The sequence below is a fragment of the Anneissia japonica genome, unplaced genomic scaffold, assembly GCF_011630105.1.
Source record: "Anneissia japonica isolate Jap-2015-1 unplaced genomic scaffold, ASM1163010v1 scaffold287833_len2544123_cov190, whole genome shotgun sequence".
NCBI classification, from domain to species: Eukaryota; Metazoa; Echinodermata; class Crinoidea; order Comatulida; family Comatulidae; genus Anneissia; species Anneissia japonica.
Genome location: NW_022757233.1, coordinates 1985399 through 2009576, shown reverse-complemented (window position 1 = coordinate 2009576; position 24178 = coordinate 1985399). Strand labels below are relative to the sequence as shown.

Genomic DNA, 24178 nt, shown 5'->3' with positions numbered 1-24178 from the left:
TCAAGTTTATTTTAAATTTAAATTCAGACTAGTAACAAGCAATTGCATTGTTGATTTTATATTTTTATGTGATTGCAAACATTTACGATTACAAACTCCATTGATGTTAAAATTGTTATATGGTTGCAAAATCGCATTTAATTCGTTGATTTTGATAATTGTTTTATTTGATTTCAAACATTTACAATCACATTAACGTGTTGATTTACTTTATATTTGGTCTTAGCATTTACGATCAAATGGAGATTGTTCATTTAATTTTTATTCGATCGTAACATCTACATTCACATTAAATTTTGCTTGATTTTTACTCTGATTGGCAAAAACTACTGCCGTAGTTCCTCTGGTATAAGCCCACCCCTATTGAACACAAGATTGGGCCAGTTTGTTTTTGGGGTAGGGTTTGGTGGGGCTTATACCTGCGGAATCTCCTTCAGTCAGAAAGAAATTTTCCATCATAACACTCCTAATTCAAAAGCCAATATTTGTAAATATACCCTGGGCTTTTGCCTGAGAAAGGGCTGGTACATAAAATTGAGCGCAGAAGGGGGGGGGGGCGGAGTGGTGTTGTCTTATATTTGTGTTACATAGGCGCAAAATAAAGACGTTAATAAAAGACGTTAAACACCACTTTGCAAGTTTTTGGTTATTTGTGAGCCCCAGTAAATTGACACAATTTCAGTATAATTATGTAGTGTTGCTTCTAATGAGTGATCTAGTTCCTAGTAAAAATTTAATCTTAGTAAGTGGAGTACTTCCAACAATTCTGATTCTGATGCTCTATGTTTGCACACAAATTAATGAATAAGAAACAAACCTGCTCACTTCATAATCCCAAAAGAATTTGTCCTAATTCAGTGGATATAATCGGAGGAGTGGGTGTAAACTTATTAAGTTTGATGCTAGCTGTCGAAACAAGAGAGTGACATCTTTAGCTAGAGACCAGCAGGACATCAATGCCTTGTCGGGAGCTTGGTAATGTTAGTAGTAGAATTGGATTTTAACATCAACTACAAAAAAGGTGATGCTGGTTGTAGTTCTATATGAGCTTTGAGAGGAAGGTGTCCGAAAAGAATTTTAGTTTTAGCGTAGATTGGAAAGATGATGTTGGTAATATGTAGCGGTACTTCTGCTATGGATGCCTCTACTGTTAGTAGGGTTTAATTTTAGTATAGGTACGGGAGACATCCATGCAGTAGCATGCGATCACATGGTAGCAGGAAATTACCTTAATGCTTTATTATGTAACAGCGTTAGTTTGATCAGTGTTGACCTGTCCAAGCAGGAAAGTGCTATTACTCATAACCATAAACAAGTAAAGAAAATACATCAGTGATTTTAATTGAATCAATTATGGTGGCTATTGAATGCGATGATGAATTGGATACGATGCACGTTTGTAGTGCAATCATTAATAATAGCATTAAATATATGTTGGAAATATTAATGATTTTGCTGGTATCAGAATGATAATTCTATGGCGAAATCTTGAAAAGCATTAGAAAACCTTTCAAGCATTGAATTACTCGTAAAAGCATCAAATACTTACTGTGTTCCTTCAATAATCTGGCCATAATTTTTAATTTCAATGTTTAAGAAACTTGCTTAAATACACAGCTCAAAGTGTATTAGATTTATGCAGATATGATGAATCCAAATTAACAGGTGTGAGCCAATGTTGTGTAATGTATGTGTTGATGGTAATAATTAGATGATAACTGTAATAATTCAATGCAGAATGATACAGTATTTCTTTACTAAATTTGATAATTGTCAATGTCATTGTTATTATTATGCTCATTCATCATTAATTATTATTATCATAACAAATTGCCAGTGTCCTGCTGGGCAAAGATCTTTCCCAGACTTCATTTTAAACTTGCATCCAGTTTAATGTAATAGTTATAAATGTGTTTTTAATTGATCAGTGTTCATTTTTACTTTTAACAGGCAGAGAATCTTCTTCTTGATAAAGACTTAAATATTAAAATAGCAGACTTCGGTTTTAGTAATGAATTCACTCCAGGAATGAAGCTAGACACTTTTTGTGGAAGTCCGCCGTACGCTGCACCGGAGCTATTTCAGGGCAAGAAATATGACGGTCCGGAGGTAGATGTCTGGAGTTTAGGGGTTATACTGTATACATTAGTCAGTGGATCTTTACCGTTTGATGGTCAAAATCTTAAGGTAGGTCTAAAATGTGGCACACACCACGCCATATAATGGTCGTGTGACCAAAAACTAACGAATCCATTCCACTGTCTGTTAGTGTTTGGGGTTGCGATGTGGTCTGCTGATTGTCAATGGCAGATTAAGCGGATTGTCATTAACAATGATCCGTTGCACCTGCATAGTCACGTTGAATTCTCCATGGAATTGTGATGGCCACCAACCGTAGCCGCAGTTTGTGCTCTGCTTTGAAATTTAATATTTAGATGTTCTTCCCCCTCCCCCCTCCTCAAAAGTGAATTTGTATATATGAAATGTAAAGGTAAAGCCAAAATTACCTTGGTATAAATGTGCTTCCAATGGACTCATTCCATAAAGAGCTATTTCTTTATTATTAATATTGTTGTTGTTGCTAGAAGTAAATAAATATATTGATTTATATTGGGAAATGCGACTGTGTTATGAAAAGCTATTTGATTTAACCCACACAGGATGTTGAACAAAATTCAGTCAAGATCAAAACGATTCGATGAACATTGATGTCACATTCACAAATTTATATTGACATTTTTTTTCATAGTCTTTGATCCTCGCAAGCCCGAAGGAAACATTATTGACTAATAATAGCAGTATCTGACTGTTTTTCCCCTTTTTATTTCTCCTCTCATCATTCACCGTTATCACCTCCATCCCACTACAACCTCCTGAAGGGTTTACGTTTACAATCATATATCAACCTGTGACTGGTCTTAAGGATACATTTCCGTCTGTCATGGCGCTTAATTTATTCTTTTGCCAAACTTAAAGGGAATTCTATGTTATTTTATCCCATGATAATAATAATAAGCGAATCATTACATCTTATGCATATATGATAACTTTCAGTTCATAAAAAAAAAAAAAATGAGAAAAAAGAAAATTACATTTAAGTTAATGTGTATTAGTGCTATTTTCAAAGCCATGAAATTTCATACCTCGGCTCCAATCATGAAGGGGCTAATGGGGTGTGGACCCTTCATTTGTACCCTAGATACTAAGAAGCGAATCATTACATCTATGCATATAGAGTACTATAGTGTTACGTCACAATACCACGTGATACTACTCCGCTGCTATCGTTAAGGAACTAATAAGGTAAAAATATAGCAATTAATTAGAATCTGTGATCCCTTAATTTAAAACTTTACCTTTTTTCTTATTTCAGGAATTAAGGGAGCGAGTTTTACGAGGGAAGTATCGAATTCCATTTTATATGTCAACAGATTGTGAAAATTTGTTGAAACGTTTCTTGATGTTGAATCCTGCGAAGCGGGCAAGTTTAGAAGTAAGTATCGCAGTTGTGCATTAAAAAATTCAAACCATTATTCATACCTTCTCACCTATTCTTTAGTTTCAATAACACTGCAGTTAAACACATGATGTGTAACAGATTATTTTAAAATAGTGGGGCTTACCATGCTACAACTAGCATCAGCGACCGAAACAAGAAAAATAACTTCTTAATGTATTCACCTTTTATAAGCTATAAAATGATTGGGCATTTATTGGATTTGATTTACTATTGCCAAAGTTAAGAGTAAAGGTATTACAGCTTCTCTGTACTAAAGTATACAATACTACCACATTGCATATTACTCAGTTTAACATTTAATGACAGTTATGTTGGTTTTTGGGATGGCATTCCTCGTTAGTCTCTATGAAACATTGTACCACAATGTATGCAGACATTATATATGTTTGTCCACAACTTAGTAGCCACCACCTCTCTGGTCTCACATTACTGTGTTATCAGACTGGTTATTGTGTCGAGATAAGTTAACGTTGAGCAGGAAACGCAGCCAACAAATGTTGTGATGGCATATACCACAGGGACTGTGAGCCACGCTGATTCGTGGATGATTGAATTAATATTAATTGAATGAAATTGAAGTGCGTGTAATGTTCGATGGTAACCGGTTTTCGGGGTTCAAGGCTGGGCCATTTTGTGAACGGGTGTAAATTATTCGTAATTTGGCATGAATTATCCTTACAGCGTTTTCTGGTTGAGATTGCTAATTGAAAAGAGGTCTGTGATTATTGCTACATTGGTGTGCGAACCCGCCCCAGCCAACATGATACTGCGCAGTCAATCAATTTTTGTCAAAATCAATGAGTTGTTCAGATCATTATTCATTTTAGGAAGGCTATTGATTCGATACACTTAAATTAAATAATAATAGTGATATTAATAACATAGTTGATAGATATTTTTTTCGTACAAGATGCAAGATTTCTTTAATGCCATTGGATTTTGAGATGCAATGTTAGTCAAATGATGCTGGTAATTGGTGTATATAACATTTGAATACATAAATTATGAAATATTGAACAAATATTTGTATTTTATTTAAAAAAAAATCTTTGTTACTACAAATACTTTGTTACTAGTATCAATAAAATATATATTAAAAATTTAATATTGTCTGCTGGACCTAAAGATTATTGCTTTTCCCCCATTTTAATCCTAGTAATGCATTAGAAAGTAAATAATTCAACAAGTACCACTGCGTGAAAATCTCACTTTAAATCAACGCAACTCATCTCAAACACATATATCTCGATCTAATAGCTGCTCTATTATTCCTAGGAAACCTTAGGGATCATCTCAAAAACTTGTGTATGTTGTTTCTCATGTTGATAATAATCTTATGTTTAAAGATTGAAAGATTTATTATATTAGAGAAGAGTTAAAATGTTTTGGACATTTTCCAAAATTTTTTCTTTCGAAAGATGAAAATTGAAATTATTTAAAATACAGATATAATTTCGAATATTATTTTTATATTTAAAAAAAAAAGAAAATCATGCAATCTAATATCTAATTTCAACTTTTTAACAAATATCAAGAAATTAATTAATGTGAGTGTAATAAATGAATATATTTAAAATGTAATGCTCTATTTATGATGTGGTATATTACCTGCGATTACTTAATATTAACTATACCTACAAAAAATATGATTATTTTCTCTTGTTTTTACAGACAATAATGAGAGATAAATGGATCAATCTAGGTTTTGAAGAAGATGAATTAAAACCATTCAAAGAACCGGAAATAGACTTTAACGACAAAAGGAGGATAGAGATGATGGTGCGAATGGCATTTAGTCGAGACGAGATCGAGGAATCGCTTAAAAACCGGAAATACGATGCTGCATTCGCTACGTACTTACTACTCGGCAGGCGACAGAAAGAGGTTTGTCACCGGAAGAACAACTGCCAAAATTTATTACATAATTGTGGATGGTCAAGTTATAAACTTTAGTATCAATATTTACATTATGCCGATTGGAAATTTAATAAATATTTGAAGTACATGTACATGCTATGCTTAGGTATAAACCTATTCGTAATTTGTCTTGAATTCACCTGAAGTTTTTTAAGTTTATTTTTCACCATAATATGATTGACCGTCCATATTGCCTAGACCCAATTGTAACCATTATGAGTTGAGAAGAGCTATCATTGTAACCAGATATTCTTAAGAATCTTATAGTATATGCCACAAGAGGGCAAAATGTGGGCCGCACGCAGCCTGACAGTGATTGTTTTGTGGCCCATGAAAATAAATTAAAAACCATGTGTGCGGCCTGCCAAACATTTTTGACTAGAAAACACCTTGTTTTTTATGGCCCGACGCCAGTGATCTATAAAAAGTAATGTTAAAACTGAGAACAAGGTGGTTTAAAAGTAGTGCATGAAGGTTTTGGAAGCACACTTTAAACATCAAAGTGTGGGCGTGGCCCTCGGTTTTAAATCAAAAATTCACTTCGGTCCTCCAAACGATTTTTATGCCCACACCTGGTGTAGGCTTAGTTGGTACTTATTACTATTGTATTTCTTAAAATATAACAATACATTTGTGTTTAAAAACTTTACAAACGTGGTTGCGCATGTCTAATTATAGTGACCAACATTAGTATTTTTTATGGGGGTGTTCATAACAAAAATAGTTGTCATGGTATTATCCCTAATTTTTGTTGGTTTTTGTAGACAGTATCTTCAAATATTTATTTGAATGAGCATCCCTCCCTAAATAAATGCCTATCCTTAAACACAATTTGCAATTTTCCTCAAATAAGCTTTGTTTTTGTTTGAATGATAAAGCTTTCCTTCTCCCACTGACTATTTCAATTAACTAATTGACTAGTAAACAAAACTAACAAAACTTTTCCCAACACTTTGCTTTAGCCTAGTGGAATTTAATAACTGTCTGGGATTTTCAAGATCATATAATCCTCTGTATGTTTATTCCCTATAATGTGAACTGTGTTTACACAAATAAGTGCTTACCCAAGTTAAATGCCCATCCAAAAACACTCTTGAAAATTATTGAATTATAGTATGTACAAGAACATTTTTCTTATACATTTTTTTTAATACATAATAACGGCAGAAATTTGAATGTGCTAATTCAAAAATTAATCATAGGCACCAATTGTTGGATTTAGAAGCAGCAGTAATGAATTACATTTCTTCGCATTCCTAAGCAATAGAAAGCGTCATTTTTTTAAAAGTGGTAAAAAAATACTGGATTTTTTTCAGGATTTGAACGCAGGACCTTTAGATTTAAAGGCAAGCATCTCAACAACCATTGTTTGCCATTAGATCTAAATGTGAAAAGATGAAAACCATCTGTCAAAACCAGGAAATGAATCCATTGTTATATTTAACGTAAAAGTCAAAATAAAAGTAATTTATTGGTCATAAATAAAACAAGGTAAAATTTAAAATTAACTTCCTTGAAAAAAAAGGTGATGTTTTTATGCATGCATTTTGTTAAATGATCAAATACAATTTTAAATATTGTTCGTTTCAGCTTGAGGGCGGCGATTCAAATCCAGGAAGTAGCATGTCACTGACTACGCTTCGAGCTGCCAATGATTTATCCACTTCCAGCGCTAAGCAATCACCTGTACAACATGGTAAGAAACAACGAAGCGTCTCAACATCCTCATCCAATCAGAAACAAAGGCGCTTTAGTCATGGAGGTGAAAATCTCGGTCAGTCTCCCATACATTACCATTTTGCTTTAGTGCGCCCTCGTGTGGCCAGCATTCAAAGCCCATCATCTCACCGCTCAGTGGAAACGCAGTAACCGTCATCCTGCTAGGCTCGCCTGCTGTAACCCCTCAGCTTATAAAACACCATCGCTCAGACACAGTACTAATCGCCACGCCTTTGATTCCACCCTGCTTGTTCACATTAACCGAAAAATAAATAAATTAAAAAATCATAACTAATATAATACATAAACTTATAATACATTCATTTTATTTTAATTTTGAAGGTTTTTTTTAATGATGATAACGATAATATCCCTGTCATTTGTTCTAAACATTTTTAATAATATAAAATTTTAAAGATGTACACATTGATAACAAAATAATAGTAATATGTTTATAGTGCTAATAACCATTTTAAGGAAATTCTTAAATTGTTTTGGATAAATCAGTGCCTTGTCTATTCCTTGATTATGTAAATTTTAATTTAATTATGTGAACAGGTAAAGGAATCAGTAGTTATTTATTAGAATTAATATGAATACTAATTAACTCCTAATTAAATATATCTAAAAAATTATTGGTTTTTATAGATTACAAACTAACAATTATCCCATTTAGAATTAAGTAACAAAAATATAGTTTACTAAACTGAACTTAATTAAATTTGCTTATACTTGGCTATGCAGATGTGAATCCTAGAAAAAGAATTTTAAAAATTAGTTATAATTTGAAACGTCATTTAAATCTACAATATTCGGCTGTGTGACTATGAATCTGGATAAGTATTTAAGTCTCTGTTATTTTTACTGGGTTACCACTTTGTCAGATATGAAGCTACAAAATTAATTTGTTTTTGTACAAAATTTACTTCATCCTTTTACTCGTCATTAATTTCCATGGCTTCATCCTTCCCTGAAAGCCATTCAAATTTCAATCTCTCCTGAAACTTTGACTATTTCTCACTTATCTCTTCTTCATGGGATAACATGGTTATCATCACTGAAAAGAAAATTAAATTTCTAGAGATTTCATCATAGTCAATTTCCCGCATTTCACTAATCCCTTTCCACTATTCATGAGCAAAGCAAGGCATAGTTTTTTTCAGAGCATTCTAATAGAAGATTGGTATTCTTCATTTCTGCACTTTTCATTTCTTTTCTTTATTTCTCTGCACTCACGTTTGCCATTATATTCATTTCTTCATTCTCTTCTTGCATCTCATTTCTAATACTTTCAGTGCTACTGATTTTTCTAAATCAGTAACAAAATCATCAAAAAAAATTCATAAAAATGCCCCTGAAAAATATTTTAAATTTTACTTGTTAACAGTTCTGATAGAATATTATTAAAAAGTAAATATGTTTAAAAGGATGATACATTTCAAATGAAATTTTGAAGAACTAGTGAAAAATTAACAAGGAATAGTTAACAATGGGACTGTTAATGATAATTGATGAGGCCACTATTAATGAGGTATTGTTAATCAGTGCCTTTTCAGATTCCCAATTTCATCTCCAGTATGTCATAAGCAGAAATCATTTTAATTTTTAAATACAAAGAATTTTTGTTAGGACAAAAATTTCTGCCTAATTCTCATTCTCGGAATAACGTAATAAAATATTTATTTGATAATTTATCTCCAGCCTGTAAGTTGAGAGCTTTTTGATAAGAATTAAGAAATAACATCCCCATCCGAACATCCCTCACCAACATCTCTTTCCCTACACCCCTCCCCTTCTCTCCTTCCAATCATAATGGGGGGTGGGGAAATTCTAGAGTTGTACTTTCGCTTGAACTTTGAGAGTTAATTTTAGTTCGGTAAAGGGAATGTTATATGTGTACACATAAATTATGAATGCTTTCACTAAGAACTAATCAAGAAGCGAAAAAATTTGCATGCTAGATATTAAAACCTTTCAGTAATGATTAATTTGATGTAGACACAGTTACTAAATACCATATTTGCTTAGTTAATTATTCTAGATTAGATAAAGCCATAACATTGTTTAGCCTGATTAATGATTTGAAAATATTAGTTTAGCATTTTTGCACACACAATCAAGTTCATTAATCGATATTACCACATCATACTTATAAATATTCATGTTTAATCCTAATTATCTGGATTTCTTGTCAACTGTCTATATACTAGTACCTCCTATTGAGACTTAATCCATGTTCGCTTTGGAATCGTTCCAAGCAAGGTGAAGGGTAATTAAAATTGCACCGCTCTTGTACTTTCAATAAGTTTGCAGCTTGAGGTAAGGGGACCCTGGCTAAGTACTATTTCGAAATGTATAAATGCCTGTTGAAGTTCTCGAACGTAACGAACATGTAGTTGATTTCAAGTTTAAACTTAACAAGCATTGCTTGGGAAAACATGGAAATATCAACTTTCCTTGGGCACACTTCCATGGTTCAAACTTGTGTAATTTTATCATCTGACGATAAAAAAAGTCAACAAAAAGTCTAATGGGGAATGGGAATCAAGCTTTAGTGTATTTGAGCATTACTCACTGTTGGATGAGGCTGTAGAAGGGCGCATTCCTGGATTGGTTAAAATAATGCAATTGAAACCAAAGCTCTGAACTCGCAGTGGCATGGGGACGTATTCATCCGTTTCTTTGGCATTTAAGCCAGGTTGCAGTCCTGTGGAGGTCCGCTTCTCGTCATGTACACTCAAGTCGGTTTAACTTCCCAGCATATTATGCCGGTACCCATCAATCCTTCTGGTTGGAGAGAGACAAACATAGCAACAAATTTGCAATGGTTATGAACTACGAACGCTGTGCCAAAGCGCTCCCACTTGCGGGTTATATTTAGTTTTTGAAAACCTTCATAGAGATTAGATTAGTTCTGGTAGTGTTCATGAATTTGCTCTACAAATATCTATGCATCAACAATTAATTTTAAAAAAACCCAAAAAACAACTACATGGGTTATATTGATCAACAATAGACTTTAAAAATTTATTATAATAACTAATAATGTTCTTGCTATCTAGATGTTAGCATCAAAAAAGGAGAAAACAGTAATCCTGTGAAACATGGTAGAGAACTATCAATTAAACAATTGGAATAAATAAACTTGGAAATATACATTTAAAACATAAAATATTAAAACATAACACAAAAAAAATGTTTAACATGGTAGAGAACTATCAATTAAACAATTGGAATAAATAAACTTGGAAATATACATTTAAAACATAAAATATTAAAACATAACCAAAAAAAATGTTTATCCTCGGAATATTACATTCATAGAATATTATACACAGACAGGCTAAACCCAGTCTTGCTATTAATACCAATATCATCTTTTAACAATTTCATTTATTTATATTTTTTCATTGTTCATCACTATTATTTCCACCGCTTTTTAAATTCACTTATCACATATATATATATATAAGGATATATAAAATGTGTTATATCTATATATTTCTATATAGTATTTATATATTTGTCATGTGATTCTTCAAAAATAAAACTGTTAAAACATATTTTTATTATACTATTTTATTGTTGAAGTATCATAATATTTTTGAAAACCATTTAAATTATTTGATTATATATTTGCCTTTTTAATGATGGTATCGTTTATCTTATTAAAAATTATTAATGTAAATATAAATGGATAAAAAAAATGTTATAATTTTTATTATTGACTCCCTTTACCTAGAATGCTCAATCAATTTCCATTTTCTACCTTTGCATTTTTCTTCTGCTCTCTCATTTCTATCATTTTCTTTCTTATGTCCTTATCCCTTGTATTAAATTTTTAATCCAATAATAAATAATTAAATATTATAAATATTTATTATCCTATTAGTTGCTCTGGGATTTACTTGCCTTGTGGTGAGGTTGGACTTTCGATATGCCCACGGGTTTGTGTTTTTGTACTAAGACATTACTTTATCAATGTGCCTAATGTTCGTTTATCTTGTTCTTCCTGTTTTTTTATACTTGTATGCTGATAACTACAGGCGTCCGTAAACGAGGTAATTCATTGTGTTTTTCTTTTCTAGACTAACAGAGTCGTTGAAGTGATAAAAACGGGCGTGCATGTTCACATAACCGTTTTTTTTTGTTTTTTTTCACAGCGCGTCGCTTCACCTGTCAAACTGCGTATATAGTTTTGAAAAATTGCTTTGTTGGGAGAAGCATAAATGATAGCCATAAATTCTCAGTGCTCAAATTGTTGCTATTCAATAAGGTGGCACTTACAATGTAGAATAGAGGGATCTGGTATATTAATTAAGGATTTCACTGGAAAACTAACTTTCAAAAAATACTAACTCTCAGTAAAATACTTTGCCATTGTACAACACAGTCACATGATATCAGTCATAATTAATATATTAAATGGGAAAATTGGTGGTTGCAGAGAAAGTCATAATAATGAATTTGTAAGTGTAAGTATTTCTAATTTATGAGATATTATCATACAAAAAATTCAAGTCAAATTACCACATAAATTTAATAAAACTTTGAATTTCTTATTTATAAGAATCTCGTAAATTATCAGTTTAAAAAAAAAATTAAAAAATGAATGATTTATGATTGTTTTACTTAAAAATTCTTGAGATTTCAAAGTTATGTTAATATTCTATGATTAAAAAATATGTTTTCATTGCCATACCCATATTTACTTTCACCCATTCACTTAATAATATTACTAGGCTTGTATTTTTAAGTATTCCATTTATTTATTTTGAGATTCCTATACTTTTGCTTGGCTTGATCTTAAATATTAGAAACAGCAAAGAAAATGCAAAACTGTGTATTATTATTATCTATTATTTCTTGTTTTACACCAAAATGCATTTTATTAATCTGTTATTAGTCATGCAGCTAGTTTGAAAAACAAGAAAAAAAAAAACAACTTTCTGTTTCTTTCGTTTATTGCCAAATATCTGAGCAGATTCTGTTGTCACATGGAATTGTTATCTTTATTATGATAATGATTTTTTTTTCTTATGAAAAGTTCTACCCGAGTGCATGGCACCACGAGATTTTATGTGGCAGTTTTCTAGCATGTCGATGCACGGAACAGGTATATTTCTCGGCTTCACTCAATGGCGTGTCCGTCCATTTGTCAATGTCCACGGCCGTGTATTTACTGAATAACGCCAAATAACCAGTTATTTTTTTAACGGTTAAAAAATCTTACAAACATCCCATATATGTTTTTAACCGTTTATTTTTTTTTGCCCACTTTCCCTGTTTCTGTTGTCAAATTTAATTGTGTTTTTTTTTTAACAACCGTTGAAATAACTGGTCAAACTTTCGCAGTAGATATTAGCCATGCAGTGACCATTGATTTTATTTCTTTAAATTTCCATAAATATGAGTGACTTGGTTGTGATGTGCCAGTTCTATAGTTTTAGGTGCTGGGGTTGAAATCGTTAGTGTGTTTGCATAAAACTCTGTCCAGACTATCAAATTTTGTTTGACAAATACATGTGACATGCCTAAATATGGTCATGATGACATCACAACATATCCATATATAGGCACATCATGACTATATATGGGCATACAACAGAAAATTTGATAGTGTTGACAGAGATTTAGAATGTTTGCCAATTTAAGACGATGTTGCTAGGTGCAAATAGATGGACCAGGAGTATTTTATCTTACAATTCATTTTTATTGTGAACATTTTTTCTCCCTTTTTTTGTACAGCTTAATAAACCTACCGTAATAAAGCTATTGTACATAGCCCTAGACACATTCAACTAACATTTTTATTTGGCATACATTTAGTTGCTTTCATGCTATCGTAGTCTTCAGGAACTAACCCACCCTCTTTAACACAGGATTGGGCCGATATTTGTGGGTGGGTTTATACCTGGGGAATCTCCGTTATGGAAAAGAACTCTTTCAACTTTGTACAGATAGCTAATTAATAGGCAAATTTTAAGAAATATATATCTTTAATGTCAGTATTGGAATTTCCTTTTTCTAATAGTATTTATAAAAGTCATTCGAGAATCTCATTTAAATCATGCCCTCGGCTTATGCACAGGCACTGTGGCACAATGAAACAAATTTGGGTGTGTTTAGACCTGGTGTGAGTTTATACCGAAGATCTACTGTATGTTCTAACAATCCTAAATTTTTTTAATTCCTAATTTTGTTCCTTACAAGTATCTTAACCTGCTTCGCTTTCCAAAATTCGCTTTTGAATTTGTGTTATTGAACTTATGAGCTTATAGCAGTCTATAAATCCAATGTCTAGAGGCTAGGGTTATTATATTAAAGTGTAAAATCTATCTTCTTTAGGAAAGTCAAGAGTTGCTAAATCAGGTTGCACTGTTCATCACATAAAACATAGTACTGTTTTTAGTGGTGTATGGAATTTACAAACATATGTTGACCCCGTAGTTGAATTTAAAATATACCTTTCACAAAGCCCTACCCCTTAGATATTATTGATAAGGTCCTTAAAAAAAAATAGTGTAAATGTATGTAAATATGTTTTTGCTGTAGGACAACATGTGCCTTTATAAGACACACACATATTCCTAGCCCTGTTTTTCTGTTTTTTTTTTTTATAAGACTTATATAGCATGGCCGTCACCAGCTTTTTTCAAGGGGGGGTGCTTTTTGGGGGAAAAAAAACTTAACAACTCCAATGTCAGGCAGCGGTGCTGGTGTTGCAGATATGAGCTGTTCAAAACTAAGGTACTGCCTACCGGTCTACTCGTACTGCCTACTGGAAGAACTCTTCTCAAAGAATGGTTCCCCAGCCCCCCTCCCCCCACCAATTTTTTTTTATTTGTTTCTTCTTTTTTTTTTTTTTTATATTTTTTTTAATTTATTTTTTAATTTTTTATTTATTTTTATTTATTTTTTAAATTTTTTTTGGGTCTGGAGGGGGGTGCGTTCGCACCCTCCGCACCCCTCCTGGCGACGCCACTGATATAGCACACATTTCCAATTATGGAAGAATTGTTCTAGGCATTTTTTTTTTTTTCCGTTTGGTCATTGGATATAGAATCAATCACACACTTGTCCGCTTTCTGGGGTGTATATGCGTGTAATCAGCGCTACTAATTTCATTCCACGTCATTCACTGTTTGTACTTCTGGGTAAAGAGAGGCAAATGCAGATAAAGTGTCTTGCCAAAGGACACAATCAGTATGACGAGCATCGGTCTGAAACCACCGACCTTACGAATGAAAGCCAAACACCTTACACCCTGCGCCACATGCTACTACACTTGGGAAACTCCATTAAGCTAATTAGGGAGATTCGTCATTCATTAGATTTTGAAAATGATCTACCTGCTGTGGGCTAAGCCATCCATCACTCTTCAACTAAACCGTTTCAATTTTACTCATTTTTTGCATTTTTAAATAAATGCGTAGCACTGAATTCTTTTGTTTTTTTTAAATACATAATGTGAATCTTTGATTTTGTGTTGGTGAGATTTTGACATTTATCATTAACATATTCCATTAGCAAGATCAGAATGCATTTTTGCTAAACTATGTAAACTATGTGAAGATGAGTTTTAAGGATTTTTTTTTTTTCTCTTTTGGAAATAGGTCAGCATATTGGAACTTCCTCGGCAGGCTATAAAAGGCATCCTATAGATAACGGTTTACACGATAGAACAAGTCGATCCAGTGCGTCAACGATAGACGGCAGTGGTTCTAGGAAACCTATACGGTCAATACCAGTCTCGTCGGGAGCAAAGGCATCACATTCTTCAACGGGTATAGGCCAGGCAGTTAACCCAAACAATTCAGAAGCAAGGAAATCTAGGCAACAACAGGTACAATGAAACTAATACAGTGGTTGACTGTCAAGGTGGAGATGTTGTCGAGGGTTATGCTCAGGGTGTTGGGAGTTATAGTCAGGATCTTTACTGAAGTTTTTTGACTGCACACTGATGATCGATGCGGCTTGTTATTAGTCATCTAGATACTTTTTATATTATTTTACTTACTTTTTGTTTATACTTGTTTTTATATACTTACAGAATAACATAACGGCAGGAATGATTAGGAGAAACACATATGTTGTGGGGGATAAGGGTCATGCGTCTCCTTCAAGAACAACCAATGGAAAAGCTGATAGGTATGTAGGGCAAAAAATACACTGAGTCTGTTCAAACATCCAATTGGTGGATTGATCATCCTTCATATATTAGTCTGTTCTTGGCTAAATGTTTTTATCGTAGTTTTAATGTCAAATCTTCCAAGGCTCATCTAAACTCGTACATCCTATATTTTGGGGGTAAATAGAGCTGTGTTCACACTATTAAATTCTACGTGACAAATAAATTTGATATGCCCATATTTAGATATAATATGACACCATCATGCCCATACAGTATATAGGCACATCACACAAATCATTCCTGATGATTACATAATTAATGTCGAAATATTGAATCCCACATGATGGCGTGCATTTTGATACTTGGAGTAAGTATTATAATTTCTTATCTGAGTAATCGGTGGACCTTTCGGTTTCACACAAATTTGTCACATAAAATTTAATACTGTGAATAGCGTTTAAAAGAGGATGTTATTGCTTCACATAAACATTTTTTCCCTAACTTTATTTTTATTTTGTTTATGTTGACTAATTGAATGAGTTGTTTCTGTTTCATTGTTTTATTCCTATTGTCATTCATTTCAAATTTTGTGTTTTTAATTTCCTTATGTTGCTGTGACAAAGATTGATATTGTAACAGTGTCGTCTTTCAGCCATTTAGAAATTGATGCATACACCTTAATTGTTTGTAATAACACATTAATAAACAATCAAAATTATAAAATGTGAAAATTATATTAAAAAGTTTTATTACATATTTAAGTACGTTTTTCCAAAATAAATTATAGTAAATTTAGTAATGCAGAGGCAAATATGTTTTTAATGTTATTGGCATTTGCCAGTACATTTATTGGTAAAGGTAAAGGTAGGAGAATAACCCATATAACTCGCAGTGTAATTGTGCTGAATTGAGTAATTGGCAACTCTTAAGACTCACGAACTGAAGGAATGTCTTGTGTTTAATAACACAATAAAAATAATAAATGTGTTTCCATTTATGGGCTACCCTAACGGTGGGGGGGGGGGGGTCACACATCGCTGTTGCATGCCAACATAACGCTCTGTCCAGACTAGCAAATTGTCTTTGACAAATAACTGATGTATGGCCATAATATATTCATGATGTGCCTGTATATGGTCATGATGTGATGTCATCATTACTATATTTGGGCATGTCACATAATAAGTTAAGCCACATATTATGATTGATATAATCGTCTTTGTCACAGCAGCAGAGACTGTTACTTATTCACAAGATATTGTTTGTTTTTTTTTCTGAAGGACACTTCACATAGTCGTTTGTTTTTGTTTCTATTGTATTTCCTGTTTTATATATTAATTGATCCTTTTTCACTAGTTCTGTAAATTTACTAACCAGCCATAGCAGAGGAGGTTGGGAATTAATTCTGTGGGGACGTCTTGAACTTATCCTCGAGAAGGCATATATTTTGTAACATATTCGCAAGCAGTGGGATCCCTTAAAAATTCATATATTACACATATGCAATGTTGTTTACAATTGTGTGACACAAGTATGTTCTTGGGACCTAGCCAACATTTCTCATTCTAATTCCCAAGTTATTTTGGAATAATGACAAAAATGAGATTAAAAAAACAAAATTATCTCTGTAGCTCAAGAACCAATCAGATGGGATATTTTGAAAGATTAGGTCCCTCCCATATTCTGAATTCCCAATACTTTTAATGGCAACTCTCTAATCGATTGGTGTGAATGTAGATATTAACATGGTCTATTATTAGCTAACCTCTCGTATTATTTTTATTGGAAAAAAATATTGGTTATTGTATGTACACACACAAGTGGTACGTTCACTCAAAAGATTTCGATTTGAAAGCTCCATCTAAACTATCAAATTTTATGTGAACAATACATGTAGTGTACTCATATGGTGATATGATATGACATCATGCTCATGTATGAATGTGATATGATGACATCATCATGCTCATGTATGAATGTGATATGATGACATCATGCCCATGTATGGATGTGATATGACATCATCATGCCCATGTATGGATGTGATATGACATCATCATGCCCATGTATGAATGTGATATGACATCATGCCCATGTATGGATGTGATATGACATGCCCATATATGAATGTGATATGACATCATGCCCATGTATGGATGTGATATGACATCATGCCCATGTATGGATGTGATATGACATCATGCCTATGTATGGATGTGATATGACATCATCATGCCCATATACTGTATGAGCAGTTGTGTCAAATGTGTCACATAAGATTTTATAGTATGGATAGAGCCTAGATCTCTATCCTTCTATGCAATTACAATACCCAAAATTGCCTCTAGAATTATAGTTCTCAACATCCTATGCTTTTTAAGCTATTAAATGGTAATTATTTTAAATAGAAATAGCTCATGAACTTATCATGATGTCCTCGGTAAATCCCAGCATGATAAGTACAATTATTTGTTGTAAAATGTTTACAACTTATATAATAATGGCTAGATCTGTAGCCTTGTACAGGAAATGCAATAAAATGTAAAATTCATTATACTGGTATTAGACCAATAAACCATTGCACTTTCACATTGCATTGACACCAAGTCCCTGGATGCTTGCCAACTCTGATACATGCTTTCTATACCTTCCATAATCATTTACAAGCGTATAAAGCTTCATGCCTTATATCTGCACAATCATTTGTAATGGACCTTTTTCGGAATGTCAATCTGACTTAATGACCAACTAATGAGAACGGGGCCAGGAATAGGCACGTGTCTTACAAACGCCCAGGTTGTCCCACAAGCGTATGTGTACATGTGTTTTTACACTCGTTTTTTTTATTTTTTTTTAGACCGTAGCAACAATATCCCACGGGCGGGGCTTGGAGGAAAGGTCCATTAAACTTTACTTGTTAGGTTTGCATCAACTTTTGATGCAGCTGGCACCGTAGAAATCACTGAATGCCATGAAACATATCTTTACCCTTCACCAATAAATTTCATGATATCCACCGATATTTTGTGATACGTACCACTTATCTTTGTTGATTAATAATTACTAATTAACCAGATAATTTTGTTAATGTAATTCAAATGACAAAGTATACATGTGTATATTTTGTCAGTAGATGAACTGACGTGAAAGCATGTTAGACTAATTAATAATGATAATAATGTTGAAACACTAATCATTTACTAATTAACATTTTTTTCACGTGTGATCCAGCACTACTTTTCTAATTCATACTGCTCACAGTGTTTCACCTACTGACAAAAATATAATTAATTCACACGTAATTATTATTGCATGTCGCTTGCAAAGCTTAACTAACTCTTACTCTTTCCTTCGCGATTTTTTTTTTCTATATCTACGTACTTCATATTAAAAAAAACCAGAGAGCAAAGTACACCAACATCCAAACCCTCCTCCTCCTCTACACGTCATAGGCATCAGAAATCGGCGTCCACCTCCGGACATCCTACGGGCAAGACCACTTTTCCTCCTATCGACGATCCTCTTGATAGGCCTAGGTAAGCGTATATAGTAATCGTAGTCGTGCAAGTCGGTGTGATAAGTATTCTATTTTTGGTGTTTATGATGCTATTGTGTGTGGTCTCCTTGGTATTCTATGGATGTGTCTATGGGTATGTTTACAGGTGTATCTGTGGTATGTCTGTATGTGTCTTCATGAAATTTAAACATGAAAAATGTTCACATTCACATTTTATTTCCGTTTTGAAGTTTTCAAATGAGATATTTTGTGAATTTTTACATTTTGGATGAAATTTAATTATGAACTTTATTATCACAAAATATAGTATTTAATATAAAAAATGAAGAGCATTCTTGTACCTGATTTCCACAAGGCAATGTTACACTGTTCATGCGTTAAATGTTACAAGAACTTCTTGAAATCATCATCATCTCCACAGGAGTCCGTTAAAACCGTGCAAAATTGATACGCAGACAGTGTATATACCAAACATGCGTCATTCTGTTGGTATGTGCACAGGCCCAGGCTAAATAATCTTGAGAGTGTTACAGGTCTCATTGATTATTTTCTTACATGAAGTTCAGTTCACACTATTAAATTTTATGTGGATAAATTTGTGTGATGTGCCTATATATGGGTATGATGATGTCGTATTACAACCAAATATAGACATATCACAAATTTTTTAACACACAGAATTTTATAGTGTTGACTGAGCTTCAACTGGGACAAATGCTAATCTTGCATGGATCCGCATTCACACATGTACAATGTAATAGGGACATGTGTGCTGTATTTTCCAAAGTATGGAATGTGTGTAACATATATTGTCATGTAAATCAGGTATAACTCAGAATACAATTTTGTCTTTTCTATTACCTTTTGAAATTATCGCTGAAAAACATTTCAATCAAATATTTAGTTGAAATTAAGAATTCTTTTCATTTCCACAGTATGACATGTCCATTATTTCCATCATTTTTTTCCATCAACTAAAGTACACAAATTACTCTTTTTGTTACCCCCTACCCTTCTTCTGGAAGAATACACAATAAAACAATGATTTTTGTCACTTTTTGATGAACATATTAATATCTTTTTTATGTCACCCCTCTCTTCTCCAAAGTGTATAGTTTGTACTCTTGTGAAAATGATGAAAATAATGGATGGTCCCCTTAAGTCACGGTTGAATATAAGCCAATGAGATTCCTTCTTATTTCATAGGTACTTCACGGCAGTATTCTGGTATGCCTATGGTGCAAGCCTTTCTCATTTCTTGAAACTATTACTATTAAAATATTTTATAAATGAAAAGCAAGCATAACACATTCTCGTTTAAATGAAATTGCAGAAAAATGTCTCCAGCAAATTTAGAAAATAGATAAATTATAAAAATGCAGATCTCCCTCCAAATATAGACAACCTTGGCACTGGGGCTTCCATGGTATATAGCAGCTTTTGTTTCTAATTATAAAAGTAAAAATAAAAGAATTTGTTGATTTGGGACCACAGTGATCTTTATTTGGAGGGAACCTTTATTATAATATGTTATAATATTATATAATATATAGTTCCTGTATTCTAGTAACTATGTATGAAGACAGAATGTAAAAAGAGATAAATTAGACGTATTATTGCAATTACTAATTATATTAGAGTAATTATGGCATTGTGAGTAAGCTTTGTCGATATATGCAGTGCTTAAATATAATCCATAATATTATTGAATTAATTGAAATAATGAAATATGATTGTAAATTTACGAATAAAAAAAGTTTGTGGAAGATGGAAAAAGATTAATAATGAAAATCTAGAAAAGGTTAAAATAAGATTATAATAAGCATAAGTATAGAATACCATATTATTCTTATAATTTAAAAAAAAAAATATTTTTGTTTGTATTACCATATAAATGTTTTAAAAATGGACTACCAGAATTATCAAAGATTTGGTATTCATACAGAATCCTTTTCCTAAGCACATTATCTTGAATTAAATACTGTAAGAAACTTAATAACAAAGGTTAATACTCGCTAATTTGTTTCATGTACTTTGAACTAGTATTTTCTCCTGTTATTTGAATCATGGAGGAAATATATTTCCTCCATGTTTCCTCCATCTAGCTATTAAATGCTTTTCTCTTCCTTTTCTAACATTTGATTTATTGTGTTTTACTAATCACTGCTTGCTTGATTGGTTAATTGGATTGTAACAGCTTAACATTACATTTAATTTTAAGCTTTAGTTGTTTTGTACTTAGGAATGAAAATTTTATGTTGAATCATGTTTTAGTAGCTAGTTATATCATTCTCAATTGAAATATATAATTATGTAGAGATGAACAATGTGGTTTATTGACAAAATATATTTTAGTACATACCATCTAATAATTATGTTCTGTAAATGTCCACTCATTACCCTCCCCCCCCCCCCCCCCCCAAACAAAAATAACAATTTTATTGTTGTGTTGCCTAATTAGAAGTGAGGGCTGGTCTAGTATGCCTACCGGTAGGCCTAATTAAAGGTTTCATGAATAACTCTTCCATGTATTTTGGCAGGTAAAAATTATGCAAAGTTGGCTAACATTTAAGTTTTACAAATAATTAGAGGCATGAAAATTGTGCTTCTCTTATATCATACAAGCGTTTTGTGCTCTCCACCGCTAAATAGAAAATACAACAAATATATTTTTGTAAAAAACCAAAAAGCTGACCCAAGATTTTTGAAGATTTTGGGTTTACTAGATTTAGGCAACACAAACTTTGCCTTACTTTGGTTTGAAACTCTGTAGCTTGGGGGTAAAGATGCTTACTTTTCCAACAATAATTTTGGGCCCCAGTTGGCATAATCGTCCAAACCTATTGAATCACCTCCAAATCCCATTAGATCCTTTTTTGCACTAGAATTTTTTTTCAGTGCTAGTAAGATGAAAATGATGTCACATAATAAATACTAAGTAATATTTAATGAATTTGTTAAAAAATTTTCACCTCAATGCTTTTTACAGTACTGCTCCAGGTAATAGGCACCCATTCTATCCGTGCCCCCCCCCCCCCCAAAAAAAACCCCAAAAATAACAATTTTATTGTTGTGTTGCCTAATTAGAAGTGAGGGCTGGTCTAGTATGCCTACCGGTAGACCTAATTAAAGGTTTCATGAATAACTCTTCCATGTATTTTGGCAGGTAAAAATTATGAAAAGTAGGCTAACATTTAAGTTTTACAAATAATTAGAGGCATGAAAATTGTGCTTCTCTTGTATCATACAAGCATTTTGTGCTCTCCACCGCTAAATAGAAAATACAACAAATATATTTTTGTAAAAAACCAAAAAGCTGACCCAAGATTTTTGAAGATTTTGGGTTTACTAGATTTAGGCAACACAAACTTTGCCTTACTTTGGTTTGAAACTCTGTAGCTTGGAGGTAAAGATGCTTACTTTTCCAACAATAATTTTGGGCCCCAGTTGGCATAATCGTCCAAACCTATTGAATCACCTCCAAATCCCATTAGATCCTTTTTTGCACTAGAATTTTTTTTTCAGTGCTAGTAAGATGAAAATGATGTCACATAATAAATACTAAGTAATATTTAATGAATTTGTTAAAAAATTTTCACCTCAATGCTTTTTACAGTACTGCTCCAGGTAATAGGCACCCATTCTATCCGTCGCCGATCGTCAATGCACAACCCGGCAGCGGTCCCTTTCCACGTGCTCATCGAAATCGGAGGACGTTCCACGGAAGGGAAGGGCTGGACAAGAGGCAGATGTACAATGGGCCACCGGCAGGGCCATCACACGATACAAACACCATGGACAGGGCCAGGAATGTATCGTTCTTCAGCAAATTATCCTCAAAATTTAGCAGAAGGTATGTACATCGTTTATGTTACATTTATTTAATCTTTTTATATTGGTATTCTTCGCAATAGAATCAACTCAATTAATTTTTTTAACTTGTGCCCCTCACTGTGAGTTTTTGCTGTTATTTTTTTACAATTGTTCTTCGCAAACTATTTCAATGGCTCTGTATTTTTTTTAAATTTATATATTTATTTTTTTTTCTATATTTACTATTGTGGAATTATTTTTTTTTGATGTCCTTTAAAGATATCTATCTATAAAACACTAGTATATAAAGAAAAAATTAATGAAATGTTTATTTTTGTTGTAATTATTTTTGGAATGATAAACAAGTTTAGTCATTAAAATGGAATTGTAGTTGATATGTATGTTACTTAGAACTACAAATTTGCTCATTGATTGGATTTGCAAATTGTTTTAAACAATTAATGATAAAATAATACTATTCATATAATTGCCTGTAACCCCTTATAATTGAGTGTTGACTATTGTTTATGTCCGTTATATTCGCTTATTACCATGTTCATATCATTCTATTTACTTATATTCATCCTCATAGTAACAATTGTCTGTTTATGTGTCTTCTTTTAATCATGTAAATTTGTGTCTCACTTCATCGCTTCTTTACCGTCTTTGTTGCTATACAATGACTCGTGATTGCTTTACGTGTGTGCGTCTGTTCTTTCATTTGAGTGATGATATTGAATTTGGTATAATTTATTTTGTCAAATTTTTGGATGAATCCTGAACCTATATTTGCTTCTTTTTTTGTGTTCCTCTTAAGTAGCAGTGGAAATATGCTGAGGTAATGAATTTATACTAAAGATAAGAGGAGTTTTTTCTTAGCATTTAAAGCAATGTTGCAAAATTTCCTTAAGCAGGCCTTTCCACAAAAGTGTATCACTCCACCAGTTCTCAAATAACGCTTGCTGTTTCCTCATACATTTTGTGCGCATTGCTAAAAGCTACGCTGTTTGTCTCGCGTTTTGTTTTAAAGCTGAGAAAACGTAATCATGCTTATGTCATTGTTATAAATTGGCTGTGTCAAAGGAGCAGGCAGGTACATAGAATTGTCACATTTTTTGATAAGCAGACAAGCACATGAAGCTATATTTACACATAAAACTACCTAAACAACTAACAGTGATTTGCCCATATATGGATATGATATGTGAGGTCTCACTACAAAATGAGTCTCATCGTTAGAAAATCAAAAAATGAGTTCATATTATATTTTGGTAGATCACATTATAAGCTTTAATTTGGTCTTTGAATGGCTTCACTAGGATAAATAGATCCAGAGATGTTACAGTAGCATTTAAAGTTTAGGTGTATGAGAACCAGGTTTTGAGAAAATCGGCCTCAAAGATAAACTAATCTGTACAAATAATAGACTAGAATTACAGAATATGCGAAGAGAGCACTGTTTTAGTAAGAAAATTCACTTAAAAAGTACACAATCATAAAATATAAGTATCAAGTTATTCAAAAACATTAAAATCAAAATTTTGTAAAAATGTTTCCT

At 32.6% G+C, this 24178-nt stretch overlaps 1 protein-coding gene across 10 annotated transcripts in view; it reads left to right on the top strand.

Moving 5' to 3' along the window:
• Window positions 1–24178, top strand: part of LOC117124519 (MAP/microtubule affinity-regulating kinase 3-like) — a 79682-nt gene that overhangs the window by 46357 nt on the left and 9147 nt on the right. For 3 of the 10 annotated variants that reach the window (XM_033270760.1, XM_033270762.1, XM_033270765.1), the window contains exons 7-15: window positions 1951–2187; window positions 3374–3493; window positions 5192–5404; window positions 7028–7211; window positions 11203–11217; window positions 14773–15002; window positions 15210–15307; window positions 18692–18826; window positions 22424–22660. In XM_033270760.1, coding sequence (XP_033126651.1) covers window positions 1951–2187; window positions 3374–3493; window positions 5192–5404; window positions 7028–7211; window positions 11203–11217; window positions 14773–15002; window positions 15210–15307; window positions 18692–18826; window positions 22424–22660 — 1469 coding nt within the window. Of the gene's footprint in view, window positions 1–1950; window positions 2188–3373; window positions 3494–5191; window positions 5405–7027; window positions 7212–11202; window positions 11218–14772; window positions 15003–15209; window positions 15308–18691; window positions 18827–22423; window positions 22661–23440; window positions 23459–24178 lie in introns of all 10 variants that reach the window. The other 7 variants (XM_033270761.1, XM_033270758.1, XM_033270764.1 and 4 more) reach the window with 6 other exon arrangements.